Consider the following 25,817-nt stretch of genomic DNA (forward strand, 5'->3'; position numbering starts at 1 on the left):
TGAATTTTCATTAATCTAGTAAAAAAAGAACCCTACCTAAGTAGAATTGTCAAGAATTAAATGTGACCAACTCACCTATTTTTTTGGACCCTGATTGGAAAACCCATGATAAGAAGAAATTCCTTTGGACTGTTTTCACACAGGGTCACTCACCCTAAGCCCAACAAGCCCCCAACCCTCAACTCTAATAATATGAAATTTTTTATTCCCGCAAAAATCTAAACTTTGGTCTTCCATGTAGTAAAAGATAAGAAGTCATATTATTGAATCCAAGGGTCCTTGATTGACCAACACACCCTACAGGCCTACATTATGAAAAAAGGGAAATTCCCATAAGTAACCTTATAGTTTTTCGGTTTCTCAATGGTAACTTTGTGGTTTTTCAATTCCCAAAAATGACCTTGCACTCTTGTTAAATTCCCAAACATGAATTTTTTTATGTTAAATCTAACTGTCAAAACAATGCACGCAAATTGAGATATTTATGGATTGCAAATTGAGGCGAATGTGATCATTTTTTGCAAACTTCGACTCAAATTTGACCCCAAAAGGGCTAAAAGACCCCTAAAATCTTGATAGAGCCTTTTTTTCAGAATAATTTGCGTTTCAGAAATATTTCGATTTGCGTGCATTATTTAATGAGCCAAAAAAAGCCAGTTCAAGGTTTTGAGGGTCAATTTAGTCCTTTGTAGGTTAAATTCGAGGTCGAAATTTGTAAAAAAAATATTAGATTCTCCTCAATTTGAATTCCACAAACATTTCGATATGCGTTTATTGAATTAACAGTTATATATAACGAAAATTTAACTGAAAAATTCACGTTTGAGAATTTAACAAAAATACAAGGTCATGTTTGGAAATTAGAAAACCACGAAATTATCATTGGAAAACCGAAAAACTACAAAATTACTGATAGGAATAATAATAAAAAAAAGGCAAAAGAAGTGTACAAGAGAAGTCATACTACCCTGCACGGATATGATACAAATTAGAAATTACAATCATACACCCCCGAAAGGGCAAACTACTCAATAAAGTATAAAAACCCTAAACCCCGCGCCAAATGATCCTACATTCACCTAAATTCCCAGAATTTCAAATTTCTCTCTCCTCCTCGCACCAAAAATGAAAATGATGACCAGTACTAACCTGCACTAGAAACAGGAGAGAGAAACTAAGTAAGACAACCATGGAAGAAGTATCACAGGAAGATTCAAAGGTATTCAGCGTTCGAATTGTTTCAATCGACTATTACATGGCTCCTCCAATTCCCGATATCTCCATTTCTTACAGCAGTTTCCAAGGTTTCCTGAAATTTCAACTTCGAATTCTAAAAAACCTAGATATATTATATAATACGATTTTATCATATGGACAAATTTCTAGGGTTTTTCAATTCCATTGTTCTGCAGGTGGAAGTGTGAAGGAGGTGCCTGTTATAAGAATCTTTGGCGCTACTCCTGGAGGTCAGAAGGCTTGTGTTCATGTTCATCGAGTATGCTTTTCTGAGTTTTAATCGATTTATATGTTTATTTATATTGTAATTTTTTGGAATTTAGGAATTTCTGGATGATCAAGTGTTCAGTGGAATACATGCTATGGAAAATTTTATCTCGTTTTTTGTATATTTTTACTATTACTAAACTAAAAAGATTTGACCTATAATTAATCACCGCACGGCTCGAAAATTGAGTAATTAGGGTGTACTGGACATTATAATTTGTTCCTGGCTGACAAAAGACTAAAAACTGATCAATTAACGGTCAAGCGTGTTAATTTTAGCAGTAAGGTAGTGATTAAGTCGAACAATGTTCGATATCGTTTTTCACAATATTAGGATTTTAAGCCTTAATTATAAATTGGATTTTTTTTTTGGTTTAGACTTTCTAAAAATTATGCTAAACCCTTAATTAATGGTAGCACATTTGGAAAACTTATTCGCTAATTGTGGCATGCTGGCTCTTGAAATATCTTGTAGGCTTTACCGTATTTATACGTTCCCTGCTCAGATATACCACTTCAATTCAATTCTGAAGGTATGCTCCTTAGTCCTTAACTATGCATATTAAATATAAGGCTCGTTTAGTTATATCATGTTTCATATGTTCAATGAACATTGCTTCAGTTTAAATCATGTTTCATACGCTCCCTCCCTCTATTTTCATCTCATACTTGAAACGTTGTTTCAAGTTTCAACCATTTTCTTGGTTGTTGGAGATTGGGGGCTCTACATGTTCAATAACAAGTTCAAATGCATGTATTAGGAAATTGCTTTTTTGCCTTGCAACAAATTTGATATTTTAGAGAGTTGACTTATTGTTTCTTTGATAAGTCGAGTAGAAAACTTGCATATTTGAACAGCTTCCCATATTAAATGGACTGATCGGTTCTATGTGTCAACGTCTTGTATCTATCCTTTTTTAATGACTGATCACCATAAAGTTGATTCTGATGGCATCAGTTAATTTGCAACTCCTAGCTGAGGTAGAGGAGGTTTTTTTTTATCTAGGACTTGTCACAGGAGGAGAACAGGTAAAAGAATGATGAACTAGAAAAATCTCTGTAGAGCCAAAGACTGTTCTAATGCTATTGCACAACATGCCATTGTTGCCTAGACCAATCACTCTTTCACCTTTTGGCCATTGTCACTGCAGGAATGGTAGGTTAGTTGACTGAACCTTTCCACATGAAATCTACTGGCTGTGCTGGCGGGAATGGCCAAGGCCGAATTGAAGGAATATGATCAGTTATGATTTAATTTCAACTAAGAGAGAGATGCTGACCTATCTGCTCCACAAAAAGGTTTAAGCTTTGCATTTTCAATTTCCCTCACTCGCAAAATGATGCAGTCCATTGGGAGCCATGTTTGGACACTAAAGCCCTTGAGTAGGGAACACAGTGAAAGAATTCAACCTTCAAACAACTGAATCTGCTGAAAAATGATGCTCACAGAAGGAGAAAGTGTAATTGAGTGTAAATGTGGGCGTACGGAAGTGGCTATGGAATTTGTGGTTGGTGCTTGTGTGATGAAGAAAGGATTTGTGTGAGATGAGATTAATAGGCAGTGGTTATGGCAACTAGGGTGGTTTTTGTTTGGATGGCTTGAAAGGTTTTCATTTGTTCAAATGTGTTGGGGGATTTGGGTTTTAATTCTCTGGTGAACCTAACATAATTATTTTGATATTCTTTTCCCCTATAATTGTCCAAAAGACTTGTTATAGAAAATATTCCTTGAGATGTTTTGGACGGTTTCATTTAGGTATCACAAGGATTTACTTACCTGTGTGATATCAGAGGAAACTGATCACCTGTTGCTGGAGATCACTATGCTTTTAATTTCACCTATAAGATGAAGCTGTTTTGCTGATTGAAGGAGTTCCTTTAGATTTGATGGGGAAGAGATGGAAGGGGAAATGAGAGATCCTTTTCCCCTTGTTTAGATATGAATTGGGAAAAGGAAAGGAACTGGAAGGCTCCATGTTCCTTCCTCGTTTAATAAATCACATCCCTCCATCATAGAAAGATCTGGAAGAAAAATGGAAGCTCACTCTTTCTGCCCTCTCATCTTACCCTCGTTTTCACTCCCATCCCCGTCCCTCTGCAAATGCTAATGAAACATAATGTTAGTGAAGGGTGGTTACTTGTTAACTTTGGTCATTGGAGAACTACGTGTCCCAGAAGTTTTATAGTAGGATAACCGACTGGCAAATCCTCATGGCACCTTAGCAAAATTATCCGAAATTTTGAGCATACATCATTGCACTATTGGTCTTATGTTAGAGTAAGGATTTATATGATTTATTAATTGCTAAGGTTTGTTGTTCCATCAATTCTGAAGTAAAATGAGAAATAATTCTGTCAAGATATGTGGTGTTAATGCTATGATTGGGGTGTTTGCAAATACAGGTATTATAAATGAAAATGCTATATCTCTTGCTGTTGAGAAAGCTTTGAAGGTATGTTTAGGTTCTGTCATTCTGTAAAATTTGTAACAGCTTTGCATATCATTTTGTTCCACCAACAACTGACAAATCTTTATATATTTGAATCTATGAAGCTCAAAGGCAATGCTGGTTCTAAAAGGCAGCATGTGCATGGTTGCACTCTAGTCCGTGCAAAAAAGTTTTATGGTTACCATTCATCAGAGGAGCTATTTGTCAAGATATATCTGTATCCTTCTTAGTGTTACATCATTTAAGTTTGTGCTTGAGCATCTTTTGAACTGTTCTCCCTTGCGTGACATGGAATGCTGGAAATTATTACTCCTTTTGTTTTTAAATAGATGCTTCACTTTGACTGTTGCACATAGACACTACTTTGACCTTATTCTTCTACAGATGTCTAAAAACCAAATGTTAAGATACAAGATGTTGTTGAATTTGTCTTGACATATGTTTTCAAGATACTAATTCTTTTATAAGTTGATAAGTAGAGATATTAATGGTCAAAATTGTGCATTAGCGACCGTACAAGTCAAAATGGAGCATCTATTTGAAAACGGAGGGAATATCTCTTCATTACTGTGTTATTAGTCATGGAATAAAATATTGGCAGTTCTGCCGAGCTGTAATAGATTTTGGAGTCATCGTTCAGCGAAACCTTGTTACAGAATGTTGTGATAGCACCACAACATATCTTATGGTTTTTATTAGGAATCTTTTTTTTATGCAAAAATTCTAGCTTTAAAAGATGTCATTGAGTGTCTAAATTGAGTCTCACAACTGTCCTTTATATGTCCATGGACACAACATTATGGGGCTCGTCATAGGGAGTGTCCAGCATTAGGGGGTGTCCAACATGTTTCATCGTCCAATATGTGCTGGACGCGTGCCACTCCATTATAATGAAGTGTCCATGTAACCTAGGTGACTACGCGATTGATATCGCCAACGCAACTGCTTCCGCGATCTCTTTCCTTCATTGTATTTCATCTGTTCTCTCGAAATTAAACTGAACATGCATAAAATAACTTAGGTTCTTCATAGTCACCCTTGCGCTGTTGGTATATGAACTATTTTATGGTCAAGTGGTTAATCTAATCCAAAGAATACTTGACATTTGTGCCAACACTTTCTGTCTTCATTTATATGACTTGGTAGTTTCGTTGTTAATTTTCTTGTGACGAAATTGAGGAGAATCTCTTGATGTGATGATGTCATTGTATGTAATCTAATTTTTGTACTTTAAAGTATTACATAAATACATACAATGGGGTTGCTGAAAGTTATGTTTTTTCTTGAATTTTGTTCGCTTCGCTTTCTTTGCTGTCCTTAATGGGTGAAAGGTATTACCCACATGATGTCTCTCGTGCTGCTAATCTCCTGTTGGTATGTGGTCATTATATATTTTTGCAACTATCTTTGGGAATTTACCAATCTGTGTGTAGTTGGCAGCTTTTTGTGGACCTTCTCTCTGTCCTGGCGTCCTAGCAAAGTTGCTCTGTCATGCTATGGTCACTTACCCTGGAGAAAGTCTTAGCTACAAGCCAACATTCTTCGTTCAGCATATGTAACTATGCAAAGTTTGAATTACTAGGGAAGGAATTTATCTTGCATCAACTGTTATTATAATCATTAGGTTTTTGTTTTAAAGTTTTAATTTGCTTTGAGGTTTTGACACCAGGATTTTGTTATTATATATATGGAGTCGAGATCCATGAGAAGGATCGTAAAATGAGAAGGGCGAGAAGGATTTATATGCATATTTTTTAAACTGAATGTGCATATTTTTTGTACTAAATGTGCATATTATAGTTTTCAAAGTATAAGTATATGCTCTTGAATAATAAGATGCACATCAAAAAAAGTGGCATATTTAGTACAATAAAATATGCACATTTAATTTAAAAAAAATGCAAAAAAGCCATTTTCATTAGATCTAGGATCAAATAAGAAGATTCTTAAAATGAATTTACACATTTGTGTTTCAACTTACAAGAAATAAACTATAGTGCTTATAGTGATCTTACCGAATTAGCAGTATCTATTGAGATTGTATGATTTACTTTTTGAGGAATTTAATTGTTGTTCTTTCTCCTGTTCTAACTTCTGAGCGTGCTTAAATTTAGTGGATGATTATTGATTATGTCTGCTCAGGAATTAATATTGCAAATTTTTACTAAAACATACAATCTCATTTGCAGAGTGGTGCAGTCTTTGAGAAGCGTTTACAGCCCTATGAATCTCATATTCCCTTCCTTCTGCAATTTATGGTAATATTAGCGACTTTAAAAGAGGATTTCACTTTCTATAAGATGTAGGATAATATTTTCATTATGGATGATGAGCAATCAAGAATGTCAATAGCCTATAGATGAATGGTTTGGATTTGATGACGGGTGTATAACTACGCGTGAAGTATCTTTTTACTGCAATAGATATAGAACATAATGACAGTTCTGTATATTCTTAATTTTTTTGGGATCATCTTTTAATTTGTAATCCAACTTGATGCTTATGTGCCATTCTCATTTAAGATTTCCGAGGCATTTAGATGCTCAATATTTGATGTTATGCCCTTCTACTTTTTGCTTTTGTTGTCCTGAATTTTATTGCTTGCATTAAAAATCATATCAGGTTGACTACAACTTATATGGTATGGGCCTTATGCATCTTGTGAAGATGAAGTTTCGTCATCCAGTGCCTGATCTCTTTGCTGAGAAGGCTGATCATTTCAGTCCAGAAGGTTATCTTTGCAAATCTTCTGATCCTCAGGTCATGTCACTGTCTTACTGGTCTATGGTTATTCCATAATTTGGAAATGTTTAACTATTTCCATTATCTGAAACACTAAAATGGGGTTCCTTTTCATTTAGGCAGATGCGACTGCTAGTTTACACCCATTTCCACTCGCTTGGAGGTCTTCAACAATTCCAGATGAATGGATGTGGCAACACCCTTCCGTACATGGTGCTTCATCAAGTCATGTGAAACGTCAAAGTACTTGTGAACTCGAGGGGGATACCACCATAGAAGGTATGCTATTCTGTATATCCTGCCTCCAACATATGACATCCAGGTTGCTGACCCTTGTTTCAGTTTCATTGCTTACTGTCATCATATGTTTTGTTAGACATATTGAATCAGCAGCTGAAAATGTACACATCCCTCTCACAAACTCGTTCAGATGTGAGAATGGTCCAGTCACTTGTGCCTATATGGGAGGTTCGGTTTTATACTAGTAATGTCTTACTTTTGTTATCACGCCATGTATTATAACATTTGCTGTTATTTACTGTATTGTTCACTTACATCATAGGAAGAGTTTGAAAGGAGTGGAGTGCACGAGGCAGAGATACTGGCTGATCCTGGCAGGCCTTCTCCTCAAGATGTTTTGAGGACCATGTCAAATGGTGTTGAGCATGTGGACAACCTAAAGGGGTTATATAGCAAAGAAGAAAGCTCTTTGTTTGCTACATCTGAAGATGTAAAATCTATGGTGTCGACACAATGTCCAATAGAAGAGGGGAGTTTGGTGGGAATAGGAAACCAAAGCTCAAATGGTCTGGAATTGAGGTCTGCTGAAGACATAAACATAGTGAATTATATGGTACCACAGAATCCAGAGCCTACTGACACTGTCAGTGCATTACCTGGTGATGCAGAAGAGTTGGATGAAGTAGATATTTGTCAGGTGACTGAAGGAGTGGATGGAAAGGTACTATAATCCTCTTCTTTCTATTTACTCTTTGATGCGTCTCAGTAGTTGGGAGTTCAGATGTTTAGAACTGCTCTGGATTGGGAGATTTCAACTTTCATGAAATTACTTTCTATTTTTGCCTGTTTCAGTATCTTCATGGTTTTATTGATGGTGTAAAATGACCTGAAAGTTTCTTAATTTTCACCCTTTGTGATTTTGCGTCTATAGTTATAGCTCTTTAAAATTGTGTCATGCCTGTTAGTTTTCTTTTTTGCCTTGCTTGTTTACGTGCTATGATCACCCCTTCTCTCAACTGTGTTGAATTTGTATACTTCAGGGTGCAGATCTAGAGGACGTGGCACTTTTAAAGTGGCTTGCTTCCTCACAGGCTGTGGAGGATATAAACTCAGATGACGAGCTTCACCGGGAGACCATTTTAAGTCCTATGTTGCCAGAACCCATTGATAAAGTATTGGAGAAAGCTAATGCAGATTATGAGAATGAATCCCAGCAAGAGTGTCAGGATATACTTGATTCAATTGTAGATGTGTTAAATTCTGACGTGAAAAAAGCTACGACTTCTTCTACTGGTCGGGAGTCATCAGACACAAAAATTCCCCAGATGGATGGTGCTGGAGATGAGCAGCAATTGACTCCTGCTGCTAATTCACCTGAAAATATGGGCACGGAATTGGTGTCTACCGAGCACCATAGTTTTCCCCATTGCAGCTCAAGCTTCAATAACAAGCAAAAGAGGCACAAATCACAGTGGGGCTCTTTGCCTTTTCCTGAAGTCCAGCAAAGTACCCGTGATATTGATTCAGACCCTTCAACTAAGAATGCAGATAAAAGTAGCTACTGTGCAGTTGACTCGAGAACACTACGTAGTTGTTCTGTACGAGACTTGATGAGGAAAAAGCGATGCTTTCGGGTTGAATCTTCTGAACCTGGATACCGTGAGGTGGAAGAAGGTTCTGCAAAGGGAAGAGATGCTTTTCAACCAAAAAAATTGGAGTTTCATCTAGAGCCATCGGAGGAGGAAAACTTTCAAGCTGTTGAGTTTTCTACCTCTAGTCATGTACAGATAGGTGAACGAACAGAAGCATGTAGGGTTAGACAATCTGCCTCTACTCATGATTCTGGTGTAAAAGAGAAGCAAGATTATGTGAATTCTTCTGTAATTTGCAAAGAAGAGCCTGATGTTGGTATGCCTGAAATAGAAAGGTCACACCCTGCAAATAGATCAGAGAAGTTAACTAATAAGACATTGCTAAAGTCGACTGATTATGACGACATGATCGTTGATGAATTGAGACAAAATGTCCCTGGTCCCGCAAGGTGCTTAGATAGTTGTGAAGCAAGGGAAAAGACAGAGATATGTGTGGAAGGTGATTTTGCTGGTGAATTTGGAGACAGCCCTGGTATTTGTGCACAATTAGTGAGTAATAAGGTCTCTGAAAATGTAGAGGGGATTGATTGTCCAGCTGATCCACAATATGCTAAAGTTGGCTGTTTAGAACAGTATGCATGTAGCTCTGTGGGACCTGCATCTGCCTTTAGCCGCATGGAAGAGAAAGGGCCTACAAGATATATCAGCATGACCTTCCACAAGAAACCTCCCATAGCTAGTTGGAAGGATTTTACATTCCAAAATTCAGCACCAATTCCTGCTCACTCCCACAGGTGCTCCCTTAAGGATGACATTGACGAAGAAGGAACATCAGGTTTGTTTGTTCGTTGATAGGGCTGCTTAAATTATTATAAAGTACCCCCCTCCTTCAGGAATTAATAGTTACATAAACTGGTAACCTTTCCTAAAATATTAGTGATTTCGAGTGTCTTTTCAAAGATAGCCTTACTAACACAAGAGCAATGGATAGTGTGTGGGGATCCAACCATTGTAAAGGGTTTTCTAGTGAAATTATGACATCCTTAATAATGGATGTTGAGATGATGTGTGACAAATATTTCTGCATGGAGTGCGTATATGCATATGCTTTTTTTAATGTTTGATCAGATTTCACTTTCAACTGGTCAGAATCTAGTACACTCTCTAGGATCTGTTTGACCTGTCTCTGGATTCAGATCTGGCAGCTGAATCTAGAACTGGGTATTGCTTATTATTCTGTTCATGATTTTAAATCTTGGATACTATCTCAATGAGGGTCATGAAAGCATTTCACAGGCTGTGAGGATGGTTTGCGGCTGTCTCAGCCTAATATCCCAGTTGTGGTAAGCTTAAAATGCTTTACGTTGGGGGTCAAAATATGCTGGTGTAGCCGAGAGTTGATACCATGGTTACAATAAAATTACCATGTCCAGATTTCTAATTTGAAGTCCGTTATTCCAATGCATATATAGTTATTTATTTCTGTGAATTGAAGAAAAGATGATACTCCTATTATTCGGTGGAGCACTGTCAACTGTTAAGCTTCTTCGCTAATGCAATGTGAGCACCTCTTTTGGCTGTTGAGTTCAAAAGGTATCTAACGATCTGAAAAAGAAGCTATTTGGAGATAATATACCTTTGTAAGAATTCCAGTGACGCTAATAGACTATTTTGTTCAAATATAATTGAAGGAAAAGCTCAGATCATGACCTTTCTGTATTTGATTGTGAATTAGTATCTTATATATGACTTAGAATTGCACAGGCCTTTGTCGTTTCCAAAGAAAGTGGTCTTTGTTTGTGCAGGGGCATAGTCAATGGCTAACATAGAGTTTCTTGCTTTATCTGCTTTTGTTTCTTGCTACATTCTACCATTGGCATGATAATTTTGATTAAATTTAATACATAATTGACCGACACTTCTCTCTGTTCTACAATTCTTTCTTACTCTTGCAGTGCAGAGTGGAAGTCCAGAAGATGTTCACCCATTCTTTACAGACTCCTGTGTAGATGTTCTGGAGAAACCACTGGGCTATGTTGACTTCTGTCAGGATGCTCTCATGGGAGTACCAACTCATTATCAAAATGATGGCTCTTGTGCTTATTTGTTGACACCGGCAGTTTCACCCCCTTCTACAGATTCTGTTCTCAAATGGCTAGCGCTTGAAGAAAAAGGTAGAGCGGAGAAATAGTTGTTTTATTTACATCTAATTAGTGAAGAGTTTTATCCATGGTAATTTTGCAATTCAGAAAGGCAAGATATGCGATTGATGAGAGTTGTTTTAGTGGCTAAGTCATTAAGCTTTGTTATTATTGCTTGGTTTCTAGCATCTTCTGCGCTGATGTGCATGTCGAAATTTGCTTCCAGAACATGTGCGTGCAAAGCCCTCACCTGATTCTTCAAACTTGTCTCCTTTGGGGGCGATGAGTGACGGGCTTGATGGAGAAAATCACAGAAATATAGATATTGAAGGAGGCCAAAATAATGAAAAGCTAGCACCGTGTCTTGATGAAGGGAGTCCTATGAACGAGAACAAACTTACAAAATTGTCACAAGAAATCTCTCAGATTTCAGGACCCAGTGGGCAGTCAAAGCCTACTCCTCTCAGTCAAATTGGTTTTAAAGACCCTGCCAGTGTTGGTGCTGGCCAACAGCTGACTCTGTTGAGTATAGAGGTAAAATACACTAATTATTGAATTTCATATGTTCTTCAGATGGAAATGTGCTCTTGAAACTGTTGTATATGATGTATATGTTCCCATGGGGTTTACCATGATATTCTATTCAACTTGTCTTGTATGTATAAGGATGCAGTCTAACATTGATTATATTTGCACCATGAATTTGATCTTTTACAGTATCTTTCAGCATTGTCTTTTCCCCAACGACAATGACCTGTAAACCAGTGAAATATATGACTAGTATTTTACTGACTTTACGTGCCCAAAATTATTATGCCTGCGAATATATATATTTTTCAAAATAGACTATAATTGGCATTTTCACATTGCTTCAAGACCAGCAGATGCAAAAGCGATTGTCGTTTGTTTCTCTTCAATTATAGGGCTAGTGTGGTCTTGGCCTGCTAGTTAAAATGAGTTTTACTGGTTTTTGCGTATTAAATGTAATTATGGATTACAGGTCCAAGCAGAATCGAGAGGAGATCTTCGACCTGATCCGCAGCATGATACCATAAACATCATTGCTATTGCAGTCCAGAATGATAGTTGTCCGTCTGTTGACATCTATGTGCTTCTGCGTGGTGCAACTAAAGATTGTGGAAGGTATCAGCATCACTGCCAGAACTCTTCAGTGTCTCCTCATGTTCTGTTCTGTCTTCAGCAAGCTGTGTTCTTTTTATATGATTGCATATTAGATTAGTGTGCTGATTGTTCCTCTGTGTTATCTAACTCTGGAATTAACAAATTCATTCAACCTTCTCCCTCTAAACCTTTTTGTGGATGTAAAATTGGAACATGGGAATGATATTATGTAAAGAGTTCTGTCAGCTAATTTAACAAGCTAAGCATCAAACTAGGTACACTGCTATATAGGTCAAATCTAGAACTGTACTCTTGTCATGCCAAACTGTTTTGGCATGAGCCTGTTAAGATATCTCCCAGGGTTCCAATTATCCTCTCACCCAGCTCATTTGTTTATTTTTGTTATTGGTTGTCAAGCTCCTTCAAATATAATTGTATTTGTTGGGATTTGCCCATTGAATTGTATATGTAGGATCCGTGTGCACTTGTTCTTCATCAGACAACAGACATCAGCCAAAGCCTACCAAACCCAGATAAAGCCTTGTCCTAAATCTAATATGATGAATCATTCAATATTTTGCATAAAGATTTGCAACTTGTTAAGAAATGATTTCTCTTTTATCTTTCCTCATAAGTTTAATTGTATTTGTAGGATCTATTCAGAATCCACTGCCTTGATGCACTTGGCTACATCCTCCCCTTTCCTAATTAGTTCTTGCACTTGTTGATTCATCAGACAGGAGACATCATCCAAAGCCAACCAAACCCAGATAAAACCTTGTCCTATAATCCTACTATGATGAATCATTCGATATTTTGTGTGAAGATTTGCAACTTGTTAAGAATTGATTGTTTTTTTATTTTTCCTGATAGGTTTAATTGTGGCAGTTTTAGGAATTCTGAACAAGTGCTACTTATATGCTCTGCAGAAACTTAGATGGAATAACCAGATGCAGGATGCTTGTTTACCCTGAAGAGAGGGAATTGTTAGGCAAATTTATAAGCATAATATGCTCATTTGATCCAGATATTTTAATGGGATGGGATATTCAAGGCAGCTCACTTGGATATTTAGCCGAAAGGGCTTCTCATTTAGGTGTTAGCTTAGTCAATAAAATCTCTCGGATACCTGCACAAACGAAGGCAGTCGAGAAAAACTTAAATATTTATGACCAGAAAAATGCTGATGAGGTCTCTACTGACTCTCTGGTATCTGATACTGTTCCTCATGACAATTCAATAATCGAGGATGAATGGGGCAGAACCCATGCAAGTGGTGTCCATGTAACTGGAAGAATAGTCCTAAATGTTTGGAGACTCGCACGTAATGAAGTTAAATTGAATATGTATTCCCTAGAGGCAGTGGCTGAAGCTGTTTTAAGGCGAAAAATTCCATCAATTCATTGGAAGATGTTGAACAAATGGTTCTCAAGTGGTCCAGGGAAAGCAAGATTCCGATGCATTGAGTATTTAGTGGAGAGGGCAAAATTGAACATTGATATTGTGAACCAACTTGATATGGTAAGCACTGGTTCTATTGCTCTATTTATTGAAGGTCTTCCTTTTGTTTTCTGTGCATCATCTCGCTCTTGTGCATATTAAATACTTCCTGACAGTTGCAACCGAGCTCTTTGACATGCAACATAAAGAGGATGATATACAAGGTAAACAAGTTAATTAATTTAAATAAGTTAAACACTTAATATCCCAATCACTCTTATCGATGTGCAAAGTATTGTAGTTAATTTGCCCATTTACCTTATCTATCATCCTCCTAATATTATGTGCGAGAAGCTTGGTTGAAAGTGTTATGAAACGGAGAAGTATATCGTATTCTATATACATCTTATTTGTTTACTTTGATTTGAGTGCCTTGAATTTGTGCCCTTCACTGGATTCCTTTTGGTTTCATCTTGCATGACTTTGATTTAATTGCCCTGATTGTTACCTTTTCTGGATTTCGTTCTGATTTCAGCACTCTTAAGTTATGTAAGCTTTTCTTCTTGTCTTATCACCACCGTTGGATACGTTGCATAGTAAAGAACTCATTATCATTCCTCTCTGAAAGGAAATATCATTAGTAAACATAGGTTAACCGTTCAAGAAGTTCAATGACTTTTCCTTTCCTACCAGTATGTAGAGCAGGCAAATAGGTCTTGTCTTGTCAAATTCGTGTTCGTGTCCCAAAATAAAGGGTTGGAAACCTTTGATACTAACCCGACTGATCTTAGCCTGACTGGTTTAGTTAACGAGTTAGTTGTGTTGACCCACTTAACCTGTTTAAGTTGGAATATCAAGAAAATTTGATGATAAATAACTTTTAAGTCCAATTGTCTTGTACTCCTGTATCCATTTATGTTTTGCTAGCCTCTGATTCTTTTTTATATTGGAAGTTTGAAGGATAAGTTCATATGTAGTTCATACCTTTACATTGTGCTAAAATTATAAAATGCTGTATATGTTTAAGTTAAGCAGGTAAAGGTGTTAGTTCCTGGTTGAATATCTGAAGACTAACTTGACATGACCTACTTCAAATGCTTACTGCTCAAATATATGGGTCAATTTTTTTACCATTAACCTGCTTAATCTATGTCAGGTTTTAGTGGTCAAGTTTTGTCAGCTCTACTACTATGTATCTTTGTTCTGCTCCTTATATGTGAGTATTTCTTGTGTAGATAAACCGAACATCAGAGCTAGCTCGTGTTTTTGGGATCGACTTTTTTTCTGTTTTGTCTCGTGGCTCTCAGTATCGTGTTGAATCCATGCTTGTAAGATTGGCACATACACAGAACTATGTCCTTATTTCTCCAGGGCATCAACAGGTTTTTGTCACTTTCTACTGTTTATCTATGTCTTTGTACAATGAATTTCGTACTGTAATTAAACAATGCGTGCTTTTATATCTAAGTTTGTATGACTACTGGAAAAAACAAGAATTTAAAATATTTGTTAAGGGATTGTTCTGTTCTTCCATTAACAGCTAAATGCCTCCGTCCTAAAATCGTCAAACACCTTATTTCTCGCATAAGTGGCATCACCAATCTGCGTACCCATCATAGACGTACTCTGTTGCTTGGAATGAAAACTCGCCCGTTTCGTTACGTAACACCCATTCTATGAACTTGCCATTCCGCGAAATGCCGTAATGCAACGCCATAATGAAATTCACGGTCTTCTCGCCGCAATGTCCGTTACGTAACGCTGACTTACCGCGTTAGAACGTTTCTTTTTCTCACATTACATCCGTTACTTGTTAGAATTGGGGAAAAAGGACAAAACGAAAGTATACCTTGCAACTAGAAAATAACAATGTGCACATTCTAATGAAGGGAGAAGAACGTGACATGGACTTTCGAGTCGGGTCAGGTATATGAATTAGTGTTTGTTTATATGTATAATAGGATAAAGCACTCTTTTTTGAAGTCATTATTCATTCACCATATATATAAACCAAGCACATGATAGTATGGTCAAATTATGTTGCAGTAATGCTTGTCAAACTTTGAAGTGAAAATCTGCTTAACTATGATAGTGTTGACATGTGCCTTGAATAATCTAGCGCTAGGATTAACCAAGCTTTTCGGTATATGTTGTTTAGTATATCGTCTTTGTTTTGGGTTCGGTTTAGTCCCATTCTGTTCAGGATAATTAGCAGGATATATAAACCCTCTTTAATTATCCTCAGCCTCGCTGATGATTTTCACAATTCCGTAATATGACTCTCTCCTAAACCTAATAAAATTAGTTCTCTGTGTGTGGTCGTAGCTAACATCTTGTTAGTAAACCACGTTAAATCCTTGTGTCAATTATTCACTAAATCTTTGTTTCGTTAATTGCTTTTGTCACAATAGATAGGTTAAAAATCTGTTTATGGGATATTTTTTAAAAAATTCACGCTGCATTAACCGCGGTCCATTCCATTCATCCATTACAAGCTGCTTCTGGGTCACTCGTGAATGTTGCCGCATCCGCGATTTTCTTCCCTGCTGTTTTGTAATCAAGTTGTGGCTAGAAGAATTGTGCCTAATCTAATTAAAGAGATAAAAGCCCTATATCTCGTCAATACTGACATAACTGATTAGCTACAATTGTGCTTTCTCCTTGGGACTATGCTAATCAAAGTGGTGTTTATGCCCTAGTCAAATCTAGTGTATTTGAAACGGCCACAACAAAGTCATCCAGACCAGTATCCTATCCGCCACCATGCTGAAATGAGCTTTCCTATCTCAATGTCAAAAGGTCTCTAAAATGTATGTCAACACACAAAAAAAGCAGCACTTTTTAAAATATTCAAGAATAAAAGACTCAGGATGATAAATTTTGGACAGTATTTTCTTTCCCATGTATTTGCACAATCAATCATTTAAAATGTTGGTACCTTTAGATTTAAATATAATGTAATCCAAAATGTAGATATTCTAAGGTGGAGGTCGCGGAAGAGAGATTACTTTGAATCAGAGGTACTAGCATCTGGCTGATAGTCATCTTAGTTGCACTGTTTGTGCTTTTTAAGATATCAACCAAATCTTGACAGTTGACATGATGGCCCTTTTGTCACTAGACAGTGTTCATCAGCAATCCTGATAAACTGACATTGGCTTCAAATAATCTCATTGCATAAGCTAAGCTGATTTTGGTTCCTTAAGCTAATGTATAGAAACCATTCAACGTCTGGATTACATCTTTGGCTTTGTTATCACCAAGGACCTCTAGAGCCGAGGCATACTCCTCACTTGAGAGATTTTAAAAATGGAGCTGAACTGGTGAAACTAGTTTCTGGTCGGAGCATGAAGATAATTTTTTTGAGGCATGCTGCTTGATCATTCTCTATTTTTGTTTCAACTTGTGACAACTGCAGGTACCTCTGTTTTTGCAACCAATGCTACCAAACAAGCTCTTAGCCTGAATCTTGTGAAAAATGTAATATGCAGACTAGTGTACCATATTATTATTCTTCCATTCTGGTGCTGGGTTAGCAGAAGAAACCCTGAACATTATTTGTTTTATGTTAAACTCCCTCCTTTTCTTTTTACTCTATACACATTGTGCACTTCAGCACTATTCCCAAGCTTCACTTGGATCATCGTCGGTGATCTACATGTAAAGAAAATTGTAGCCATGTAGGATCTTGTTAGATTCATCTTGATATATATCTTCATAACATAAAGTTTGTAAAAAAAATTTTTGCCACTTTAGAATTTGTATAAATTTTGCTTGTCGATTAATCGAGACATGAAGGGTCAAAGTTTTGCGTTGGCAAACGCGAAAGTCAAATTTGTGTGGATTAAAAAGGAAATAGAGGTCGTGTATTCAATTATTCCTTCAATTGAACTCCCTTAAATTTTGTTTCTGACTTCCATAACATGATAATTAGATCAATTTGCATGAGATATCCCTAATTGGAGCAGTGCAGTCACAACTCACAAGTGGAATCAGGGAGTATCACAGATTTGACATACTATTCCATATGCTTTAAGGTTGATCCAGTGACAGGATCAATGCCTTGATGTTTTACCTTGTAACAAGCACCATAACGACCCCCCCCCCTTTCCTAATTTGGGATTCTCGTATGATTATACATGTAGTTGCAGAGTACAGATTCTGATCATTTAATTATATTCATTGCTTGTGTAAACTTGGGACCTAGCTATACATTGAAAGGTCATTTGCTCTTTTCCTTCCTCATTACATTATGAGTGCTATTTGGTTTGTATATCCATCTTTTCCTATTCTATACATAGTTTCTCTCACTTGGTTTACATTAATGTCAGTTTGTGAGATATTTGTCCAATATGCTGTTTGCTATAATGAGCTTTGTCAACTTGTCAGATGATTTGCAGTTTCTTTCAAGTCTTGGGAGGGTGAAATATTTCTTTTGTAATTCGACTGATATTTTTGTCTGTCGTATAAGTATTGCATTCACCAGAATTATTAAGAATTCAAGCTTGTCTTATCAGGTAGCCTCTCAACCTGCGATGGAGTGCATACCTCTTGTAATGGAGCCTGAATCTGGCTTCTATTCAGATCCAGTTGTTGTTTTGGATTTTCAGTCACTCTATCCTTCCATGATAATTGCGTACAACCTCTGCTTTTCTACCTGCCTTGGCAATGTTGTCCGGGCCAAAGCAGATATTCTTGGGGTTACCTCTTACTCACCAGATTTGCATATTCTGGAGGATCTAAATTTACAGATACTGATTACTCCAAACGGTGTAATGTATGTACCTTCTAAGGTAATTTTGTTTAGTTATGCTAAGATATTAATTGCAGACTTGCAGTTATCAATCTGTGATTTGCATAGTAGCATATGATTATGATAGGCTTGTTTCTGATTTCTTCCATGCACCTTTTTTTTCCCCAAGTGAGCTTTTTATCTGACTTTCTGCATGTTTTGACTTTTGCAACTTCTTATAAAACTCCAAATTAGGTGCGTAAAGGTGTTCTACCTCGACTTTTGGAGGAAATATTATCAACCAGGGTTATGGTGAAGGAAGCAATGAAGACGTTGACGCCTTCACAGCAAATCCTTCAGAGGGTATAACTTTCACACTTCTACTGTCCTTTTACTTGGAACTCATAGGTACGAGATAAAGTTTGTTGTGACTGAGAAATGATGTATCAGAATTTTGCGCGAATTCAATAGTATGAGAAGTGTTTGCTTGTGGCTTTGAGAACTGATGAATCAAAATTTTGAACAAGGAAAACAAATTTCATTCAGCAGCAAAACATCATATGCGAAGTAGGGTGACCAAGTCCATGAATAAAAGCAAAAGAAACAAAAAGAAAAAAGGACTCCAATCTCACAATACAGCAAAGACGACATGTTATTCCATAGAAAGCAAAATACACTACTTGATCCCATAAAGTAACCAAAGAAGACTTCTGACATGGGAAATGCAAAATACACTACTTGATCCCATAAAGTAACCAAAGAAGACTTCTGACATGGGAAATTCCATCATACTTCCTCCGTTTCTTAATAAGTGCAACATAGAGAAAGTGGGGGAATACCAAGGAATGTAGAGAGAGAAAGTTGGGACCACAATAAAGTAAAGTAATTCAAGTGATGAAGCAAAAAAGTTGTGGTCCCCTCTTGCTTTTTGGTGGCATATTTGTAATAATATTGAACTTTTTTTACTATTTTGAGCTTGGTTGCACTTATTGTGACTATTCCAAATAAGGGAAACGTTGCACTTATTAAGAAACGGAGGTAGTATATCTTTAACCAAAGCACCTACATAATGGCAAAGAAAGCAATCTGCCACAAGTTCTTATTCCCATTACGCCTCCCAAATTTCAAAGATTGTACCTGTAAATGACCTCTAAAGTCAACTGTAAAGTACAAAAGAATTGCCCAATTTATCCCAACAAAACCAACTAGCTTTTTCGAAAGAATCGTCACCATGACAATGCTAAAACAAATTGTTTTCCTCTCTTCTCATTGACAAGACATAATATAGTACACATGTGAGGGAATGAAGCTTTCTATGATCTCTAAGCCCACAAAATATCACAATTACTTCCTCCGTTTCTAATTAGAAGGCATTTTAGCCAAAGGTTGTTTCGGAATATAAAGCATTCTACAATGCAATATTTAATGCCTTTTCTACAGTATCACATAAGATCGTAGGTTATTTTGTATCATCAATTCCATTTTTAATGTCAATTGTTATTACCAAATGCAAATTTAGCTAAAGTTAACTAAATTCTTGATATGTTTAAAAACGTTTACATACCTTATATTGAAAATGGAGTGAGTATTGAGTTTCCCCTTGCTAGCAACCCAAAGAAAAGCTTCCACATGTCTGAACCTTAGCCTTTCAAATAAAAGTAGTATGAGGTAAGGAACGAGATATTTGCGATTTCCGAAGGTGTTTGTAAAAGGAACAACAGGTTTTCCTTCCACACCAGTATTCAAGGATTCTCAACAAGTTAAAAAGCTCCATCAACCCCAATCATGAGGGTGCCTCTAAAAAATGAAGAGTCCAAGAGAAGTTATCTTTATCTCTCACCCAAATGAAAAAAAAGTAGGCGGATAATCTGCAACAAACTACCTATAGGGAGAAAGGGAATAAGGATACCAAAAGGCTGTTCCCATACCCAAGAATCATATCCCAAAAACCAATGTGCTGTGCTACAAAGCTCACTGGCCTTTTCTTTTATGTTACTTTTTAAAGATGGGACGGAGTAATGCTGTAATTGTTTATTTTTTGTACATATTTTTTTGTAAGAAGATAAGATTATGCTGATCTTTGTCATTCTTTATTACAGATTTTTAATGCTAGACAGCTTGCTCTAAAGCTGATAGCAAATGTAACCTATGGATACACAGCTGCTGGATTTAGTGGTCGCATGCCTTGTGCAGAGCTAGCAGACAGCATAGTTCAGTGCGGTCGTAGAACACTTGAACATGCTATCTCATTTGTCAACACTCATGATCAATGGAATGGTAGAGTTATCTATGGTGATACTGATAGGTAAGTGATGAGGTTATTGATTATAATTTGGTCTTACTATGCTATGCTGAAAGTATATTTGCCATGGAAGCTCAAAAGGGAATGAACTGGCTGTTAAACAGACTAATGCTTGCATATGTTGCTGGTAATTTATGGGCCCATAAGATGGGACGTCCAGATTTGTTCAACTTGTCTTCTGTACAAGTCAATTTGTAATTTTGGATCAAGATGCTTAAAATTACATTCAGGATCCCTCGCTCTCTTAACTAGCATCTCTTACTCTAATTATTCATGTCATGGAAATTTTTGACATTAACTCAGCAGGGGTTTGGGAAGGTCCAATCTACAGTATTACCTTATGAATCAAAAGTAGTAGAAAGGCCTGAAATGTTTTTGTAAGAGGAATAATAAATGGGAAATTAATGGATGGAAAAACAGTGGTGAGGCATGTAACAAGAGTACTAATAGTAGAGGAGTTATTGAAATAACAGAACAAGTCAATGTAGGAAACCAAAGAATGAATGCCTGCAAGGTAGAGAGACACGACTACACTCTCTCCAAATGCTTAGATATAAGTGTTTGTTTGGGTCTTACCTCTTTTCTTGCTATGTTAATAAGATCTTTGATGTTTAAGAGACTTGGGTGTGAGAAGGTCTCCTGGAAGCTATATGAACGGACGAGTACTTGTTTCTCTGTAGGAACTATATTGCATATTCAGACTTGCCTATTAAATATTTCCCTGCGCTTCCTTTCTCAATTAATTTACGTATCAAAATGGATTTTACAAGAGGTTAGATAGGAATATGAGAGACTTGCTTTGATGTAGGGTCGGGGAAGAGAGGAAAAATGACCAGCCGGGGTTTTGGTAATTTGATCTTTTAGAACTTGGTGAGATGGGTGTGATGCAATTACACTTTTGGTTTCTTTGGTTCTCACACTTTTGTTAGCCACATATAAGTAGATTTATAACTCTTAGCGAACTCCACTTATACATTTATTTGGAAGACTATGGTGTCGAAGCGAGTAAAGCATTGTGATAGTTTTTAGTTTGGAGTTTCTCAATACTTGTGAAAATCTACATGTACAACGGCCAAAGAGATTTTGCCTCTTCATATGTGTATCTTGTACTCATATGGAGCTAGTGGAGACACAAGAAATGACTTTGCCTTGTGGTATGGCCGTTTCATCACTAGCATAGGGTTTAACAGTGTCTTAGCTATTCCACTATTTGGGATCAGGTCAAGCAACGAGTTTTGCGGGACATAAGAAGGAACAAATATTTGCGGTAGGCAACATTTGTATATTCAGCTTTATTTTGCGCTCACCCTCGTTGGATTTCTCATGGGTGCGCACCCCTTTCAGATGTAACTTGTTTGGAAACCCGGGCGATGCTCTGGGATAACTTTTGTGATACGTTTGAATAGTTTAAGACAAGTAATTTCTTTTGTTCTCATTAGGCAATTTGTGTTTCAGTCTTTTTTGTGGCTTGTATTTTTGTTACGAGACTATAGAGTGTGCTGATTGATATGGTTAAAGTCTATTGCAGAATGCAGTGATTAATATAGTGAGGATGGTGTTGATATATGCTTTTAAGCATTGTACTTCAACTCTTGGTTTTCATTAAAAATCCACAATATCATCATTACTGTGCTTGGAGTTTTTTTTTCCTCCCGTGTTTTGGTTGATGTTGGATTTCTAGTCCCTGTTTTTGTAATTTATCATTTCTACTGATTGAGGTATTCTTATCTAAAATATAAGAACTTGTTACACCCCATACATTGGCCACACACACCTCTTCTTTTGATGTGTAAATGCTATATCCTTTTTTCCTGATTCTTATCCTTAATACAAGTTTCACACCCGCACTTATCTTGAAAGGGATCATTCTTGATTTTTCTCTCTTTTCTATAAGGCTTCATGCCTAAACAGAACTTGTATTCTGCATCAAAACTTATGAACCTGAAGTTTCTTTGTTGGCCAATGCTCAATGTGCTCTTCCTTCATATACCCAATTGTTTGAAAGCTTGGTCAATATGTTTGAAATAATCATCATTGTTGTAGCCCCAATGTGATCCTAACTTCCTAAGGTCAGTCTGAAACATTCCTGTCATTTGTCATCAGCGCTCCAATTGCTAGGCATTCCATCTGCTAAGTTTGATTTATCCATAATATGTGTAATTCGTGATGATTTTTTTTCCAAGTAAATATATATAGAGAGAAAATTCATGCAAAAGCCTTTACTTATCTCCTTAATGCTTGAAAGAATCTTCTCTGTTTGGAAATTATTTACTAACACGAATCAAATTGGCTTAGTGTTTGGTGGTTCAGCTACAATAAACCATATTTTGAACTTGAATCCCCCCTTTAGCAAGCTCAGGAACAATTGAATATGAATGTCCTCCAGTAGTTTTTGCCTTTCTTCTCTGTTGTTAAGTTAAAAGCTGTGCGCTCGTTCCTCATTATGTCTGTATGTCCTGCGTGGATTGCTTCATTTCGCAGCATGTTTGTTCTGCTTAAAGGACGTAGCTTGAAAGAGGCTTTTCAGATTGGAAATGAGATAGCTTCAACAATTACAGCGATGAATCCAAATCCAGTCAAATTGAAGATGGAGAAGGTCTATCAGTCCTGCTTTCTTCTTACTAAAAAGCGATATGTAGGATATAGTTATGAGAGCCTCAATCAACTCGAACCTATATTTGATGCTAAGGGAATCGAAACTGTTCGCAGAGACACATGTCCTGCTGTTGCAAAGATCCTGGAGAAGTCATTGAGAACCTTCTTTGAACAACAGGACATTTCCAAGGTAAAAGGCTGGTGTTATTCAGTCATTTTTCTATTATTGGAAAAATTGGGTTCAGATCGTGGGCATGTGTTGATTTATTGTTGCTAGCAAGTGAGATAATCATGCATCCGGTATTCCTGATACGAAGCCTAGCCTGGGATCACTGCTTCTGATCATCTGTAACTATGCTCATATGTGTCCAGTATGTGATTTAACTTCCACAACTGTGTTGATGGAACTTCGCATTCAAATGTGTTTCTCTCTCACTATATATTTCCTTGATTGATTTTTTCCCTTGAAAGGTTGCTACATATTTCATGTCCCACTTTTAAATCTTCCCAATCACAGAAGAAAAGGAGTAAAAAAAATGCTCTTATAGTTTTATGGACTTTTCTTTCTTATCTTTCGAAAATAGAAATTTCCTCTACTTTTGATGATTGACTATGCTAACTTACTCTCACATGATACCGGCACTATATTTATGTCAATTTCTGTTTTGTATTACTTCAAAAATAAAATAGAATGTCTCTGCATTATGTACCTTCTGGCTGCTCTTCAGGTTAGAGCTTATCTACAACGCCAATGGTCCAGAATCCTCTCTGGAAGGGTGTCAATTCAAGATTTTGTTTTTGCAAAAGAGGTCAGGTTGGGCACCTACAGCACACGGACTTCATCATCACTGCCTCCAGCAGCAATTGTTGCTTCTAAAGCAATGAGAGTGGATCCAAGGGCAGAACCTCGATATGCTGAGCGTGTGCCTTATGTTGTGGTGCATGGAGAGCCTGGTGCTCGTTTGTTTGACTTGGTTGTTGACCCACAGGATCTCCTGTCCATTGATTCTCCATACAGATTGAATGATTTGTATTACATCACAAAACAGATAATACCAGCTTTACAGCGTGTATTTGGGCTTGTCGGTGCTGATTTAAGCCAGTGGTTCCAGGAGATGCCTCGTCCAGTTAGGGATCCTCCTACAAAGAAACACTTTGCTGCAAATTCACTCCGAACTAGAATCGATTATTACTATTCCTCAAAACATTGTGTCCTCTGTGGAGAACTTGTCCAACAAGCATCTAACCATCTTTGTGACAAATGTCATAAGAATGGCCACGTTACTGCTGCAGCTATGACGGGAAGAACCGCAAAGTTGGAGAGAGATATCCAACACCTTGTTGCTGTGAGTATTTTAGCTGTCCCTCTTGCTAACAATGCAATATTGATGTTGTGTCCACTTATGTTTTAGTCATATAGCCCTCATCATTCATCAACCTTGTTGGTAGAATTATCTTGTATGTCGTGTTATTATTGATCAAGAATTAGACATAAGCAGTAATTTTATAGCATCTAATGCCATATGATGGTTCTTGTCCACCTTATTAAAATGGGTATCTGATCCTGACCTGACCTCCCATGCGCAGCATTAGAATTATTTTGTCTGCTGCCTTATGATGAACATTTATGTTCAAACCCACAATTTTTTCTGCAATGGATGGACCAATTATTTGCTTTGCGTCTTACAGATTTGTCGGCATTGCGGAGGTGGAGATTGGCTGGTGGAAAGTGGTGTCAAGTGTACATCATTGGCATGCTCGGTATATTATGAGAGGCGAAAAGTTCAGAAAGAACTGCTGGCTTTCTCTAATATTGCAACTGAAGCAGGATTCTATCCTAGGTGTATGGCAGAGTGGTTTTAAACCAGCTCGGTTTTTTTCTGAAAGGATACCGCGTTGTAATCGAGTGGGATAAGAGATGCTTGCCATGTCTAGGTTCAAGAGGTAGGAGTGTCTTCACCTTCCCTTTTCCCCTGAATGTGAATGTGTAATTTATTTAATACATGAGCTCAACAGGGTTCCAATGTTATTGGCCCTAGTGTCCTTTTTTTTGTACAGATATTGTAGCCTGTAGTCACATCACCCTGGTGTATAAATATAATTATAGAATGTTGTCAATGTATCTAATGTAAGATTGATGGAAGCCTGTTTTCTGTAAGCATTAGAAATTGGGCATATGTATTAATGTATAGATGTCAATTGTATGTCTCAAATGTTAAACTAATGACTGTCCCGTTGCTTAGTTTTTCGCTCTTCATGTTGGTTATTCTTTTTCTATTTCCTTGTTGAGGATACACTAATTGTATAAGGCATCTCATGTGCTTTTTCCACCAATACTTCTTTTGTTTTTTAGATGACTTGTTTTGGTTTAATACTATTTGTATACATGACTTTCACTATTTCATGTGATTTGTATTTAAGAAAAAAATATAGTCACGTGGAATCTTGTTAGATTCGTCTCAATGCATATTATCCAAGTACCAACTTTTTGTAATTTTTACTTATTGATAATGGGAGATATAAGGTTCAAATTAGTGTCTCGGCAAGTGTGTCTAAAAAGGGTCTAACTTAAAAACATAGAGGAAGTATCATATAGTAGAATATTGTTTAGAAAAAGGTATATATTATTTAAATGACGGGGTTTTTATTTTACAACTTTTATAATATACTGTCAACATGGTACACCTAAGGGTTTTAGGCTATTATTTTGCTCATTGTTCATCTGAAACATCCAAATATACGAAATTCACAATACAAATGAGCAAAAAAAAACCTTCGGCATACAATGCCAATAGCACACCCGAGTGTACAATTAATGTTGTTTCTTTAATTGCTAAATTTAACATGTACATTTGGTTTCGACAAATTCTTGCGATCTAGAGGCATTAGTGTGAGTATCCCTCCTAATTTCATCAATTTTCAAACTACTTTTTTGTGTCAAGTTTTTTAGAAAAAGAG

General features: G+C 36.8%; 1 protein-coding gene across 6 annotated transcripts; it reads left to right on the plus strand.

Moving 5' to 3' along the window:
* The first annotated feature begins 1,005 nt into the window (after positions 1–1,005).
* On the plus strand, positions 1,006–25,208 carry LOC104890826 (DNA polymerase zeta catalytic subunit). 6 transcript variants are annotated; one of them, XM_010676430.3, is made up of 23 exons: positions 1,006–1,304; positions 1,413–1,495; positions 1,979–2,036; positions 3,907–3,956; positions 4,058–4,170; positions 5,285–5,327; positions 6,143–6,211; positions 6,576–6,713; positions 6,815–6,974; positions 7,072–7,163; positions 7,258–7,656; positions 7,976–9,362; positions 10,483–10,701; positions 10,895–11,202; positions 11,669–11,811; positions 12,720–13,311; positions 14,466–14,612; positions 17,748–18,023; positions 18,218–18,325; positions 20,062–20,267; positions 22,746–22,860; positions 22,974–23,049; positions 23,588–23,656. In XM_010676430.3, the coding sequence occupies exons 1-22, from the start codon at positions 1,190–1,192 to the stop codon at positions 23,028–23,030; spliced, it is 4,878 nt and encodes a 1,625-aa protein (XP_010674732.1). In that variant the 5' UTR covers positions 1,006–1,189; the 3' UTR covers positions 23,031–23,049; positions 23,588–23,656. The 6 variants fall into 6 exon arrangements, with proteins under 6 accessions (XP_010674732.1, XP_010674733.1, XP_010674730.1 ...); XM_010676428.4 differs by adding an exon at positions 24,549–25,208 and having other exon boundaries at positions 1,008–1,304; positions 22,746–23,049; positions 23,588–24,205; XM_010676431.4 differs by lacking the exons at positions 22,746–22,860; positions 22,974–23,049 and having other exon boundaries at positions 23,588–23,891.
* The last annotated feature ends 609 nt before the right edge of the window (positions 25,209–25,817 follow it).

Source organism: Beta vulgaris, chromosome 4 (assembly GCF_026745355.1).
Source record: "Beta vulgaris subsp. vulgaris cultivar EL10 chromosome 4, EL10.2, whole genome shotgun sequence".
NCBI classification, from domain to species: Eukaryota; Viridiplantae; Streptophyta; class Magnoliopsida; order Caryophyllales; family Amaranthaceae; genus Beta; species Beta vulgaris.

Coding starts and splice junctions, on each gene's coding strand:
- LOC104890826 (XM_010676428.4), top strand. CDS start 1,190: ATGGAAGAAGTATCACAGGAAGATTCAAAGGTATTCAGCGTTCGAATT. Junction 11,812..12,719: donor GCAACTAAAGATTGTGGAAG/GTATCAGCATCA, acceptor TATGCTCTGCAG/AAACTTAGATGGAATAACCA. Junction 18,326..20,061: donor CACAGCAAATCCTTCAGAGG/GTATAACTTTCA, acceptor TCTTTATTACAG/ATTTTTAATGCTAGACAGCT.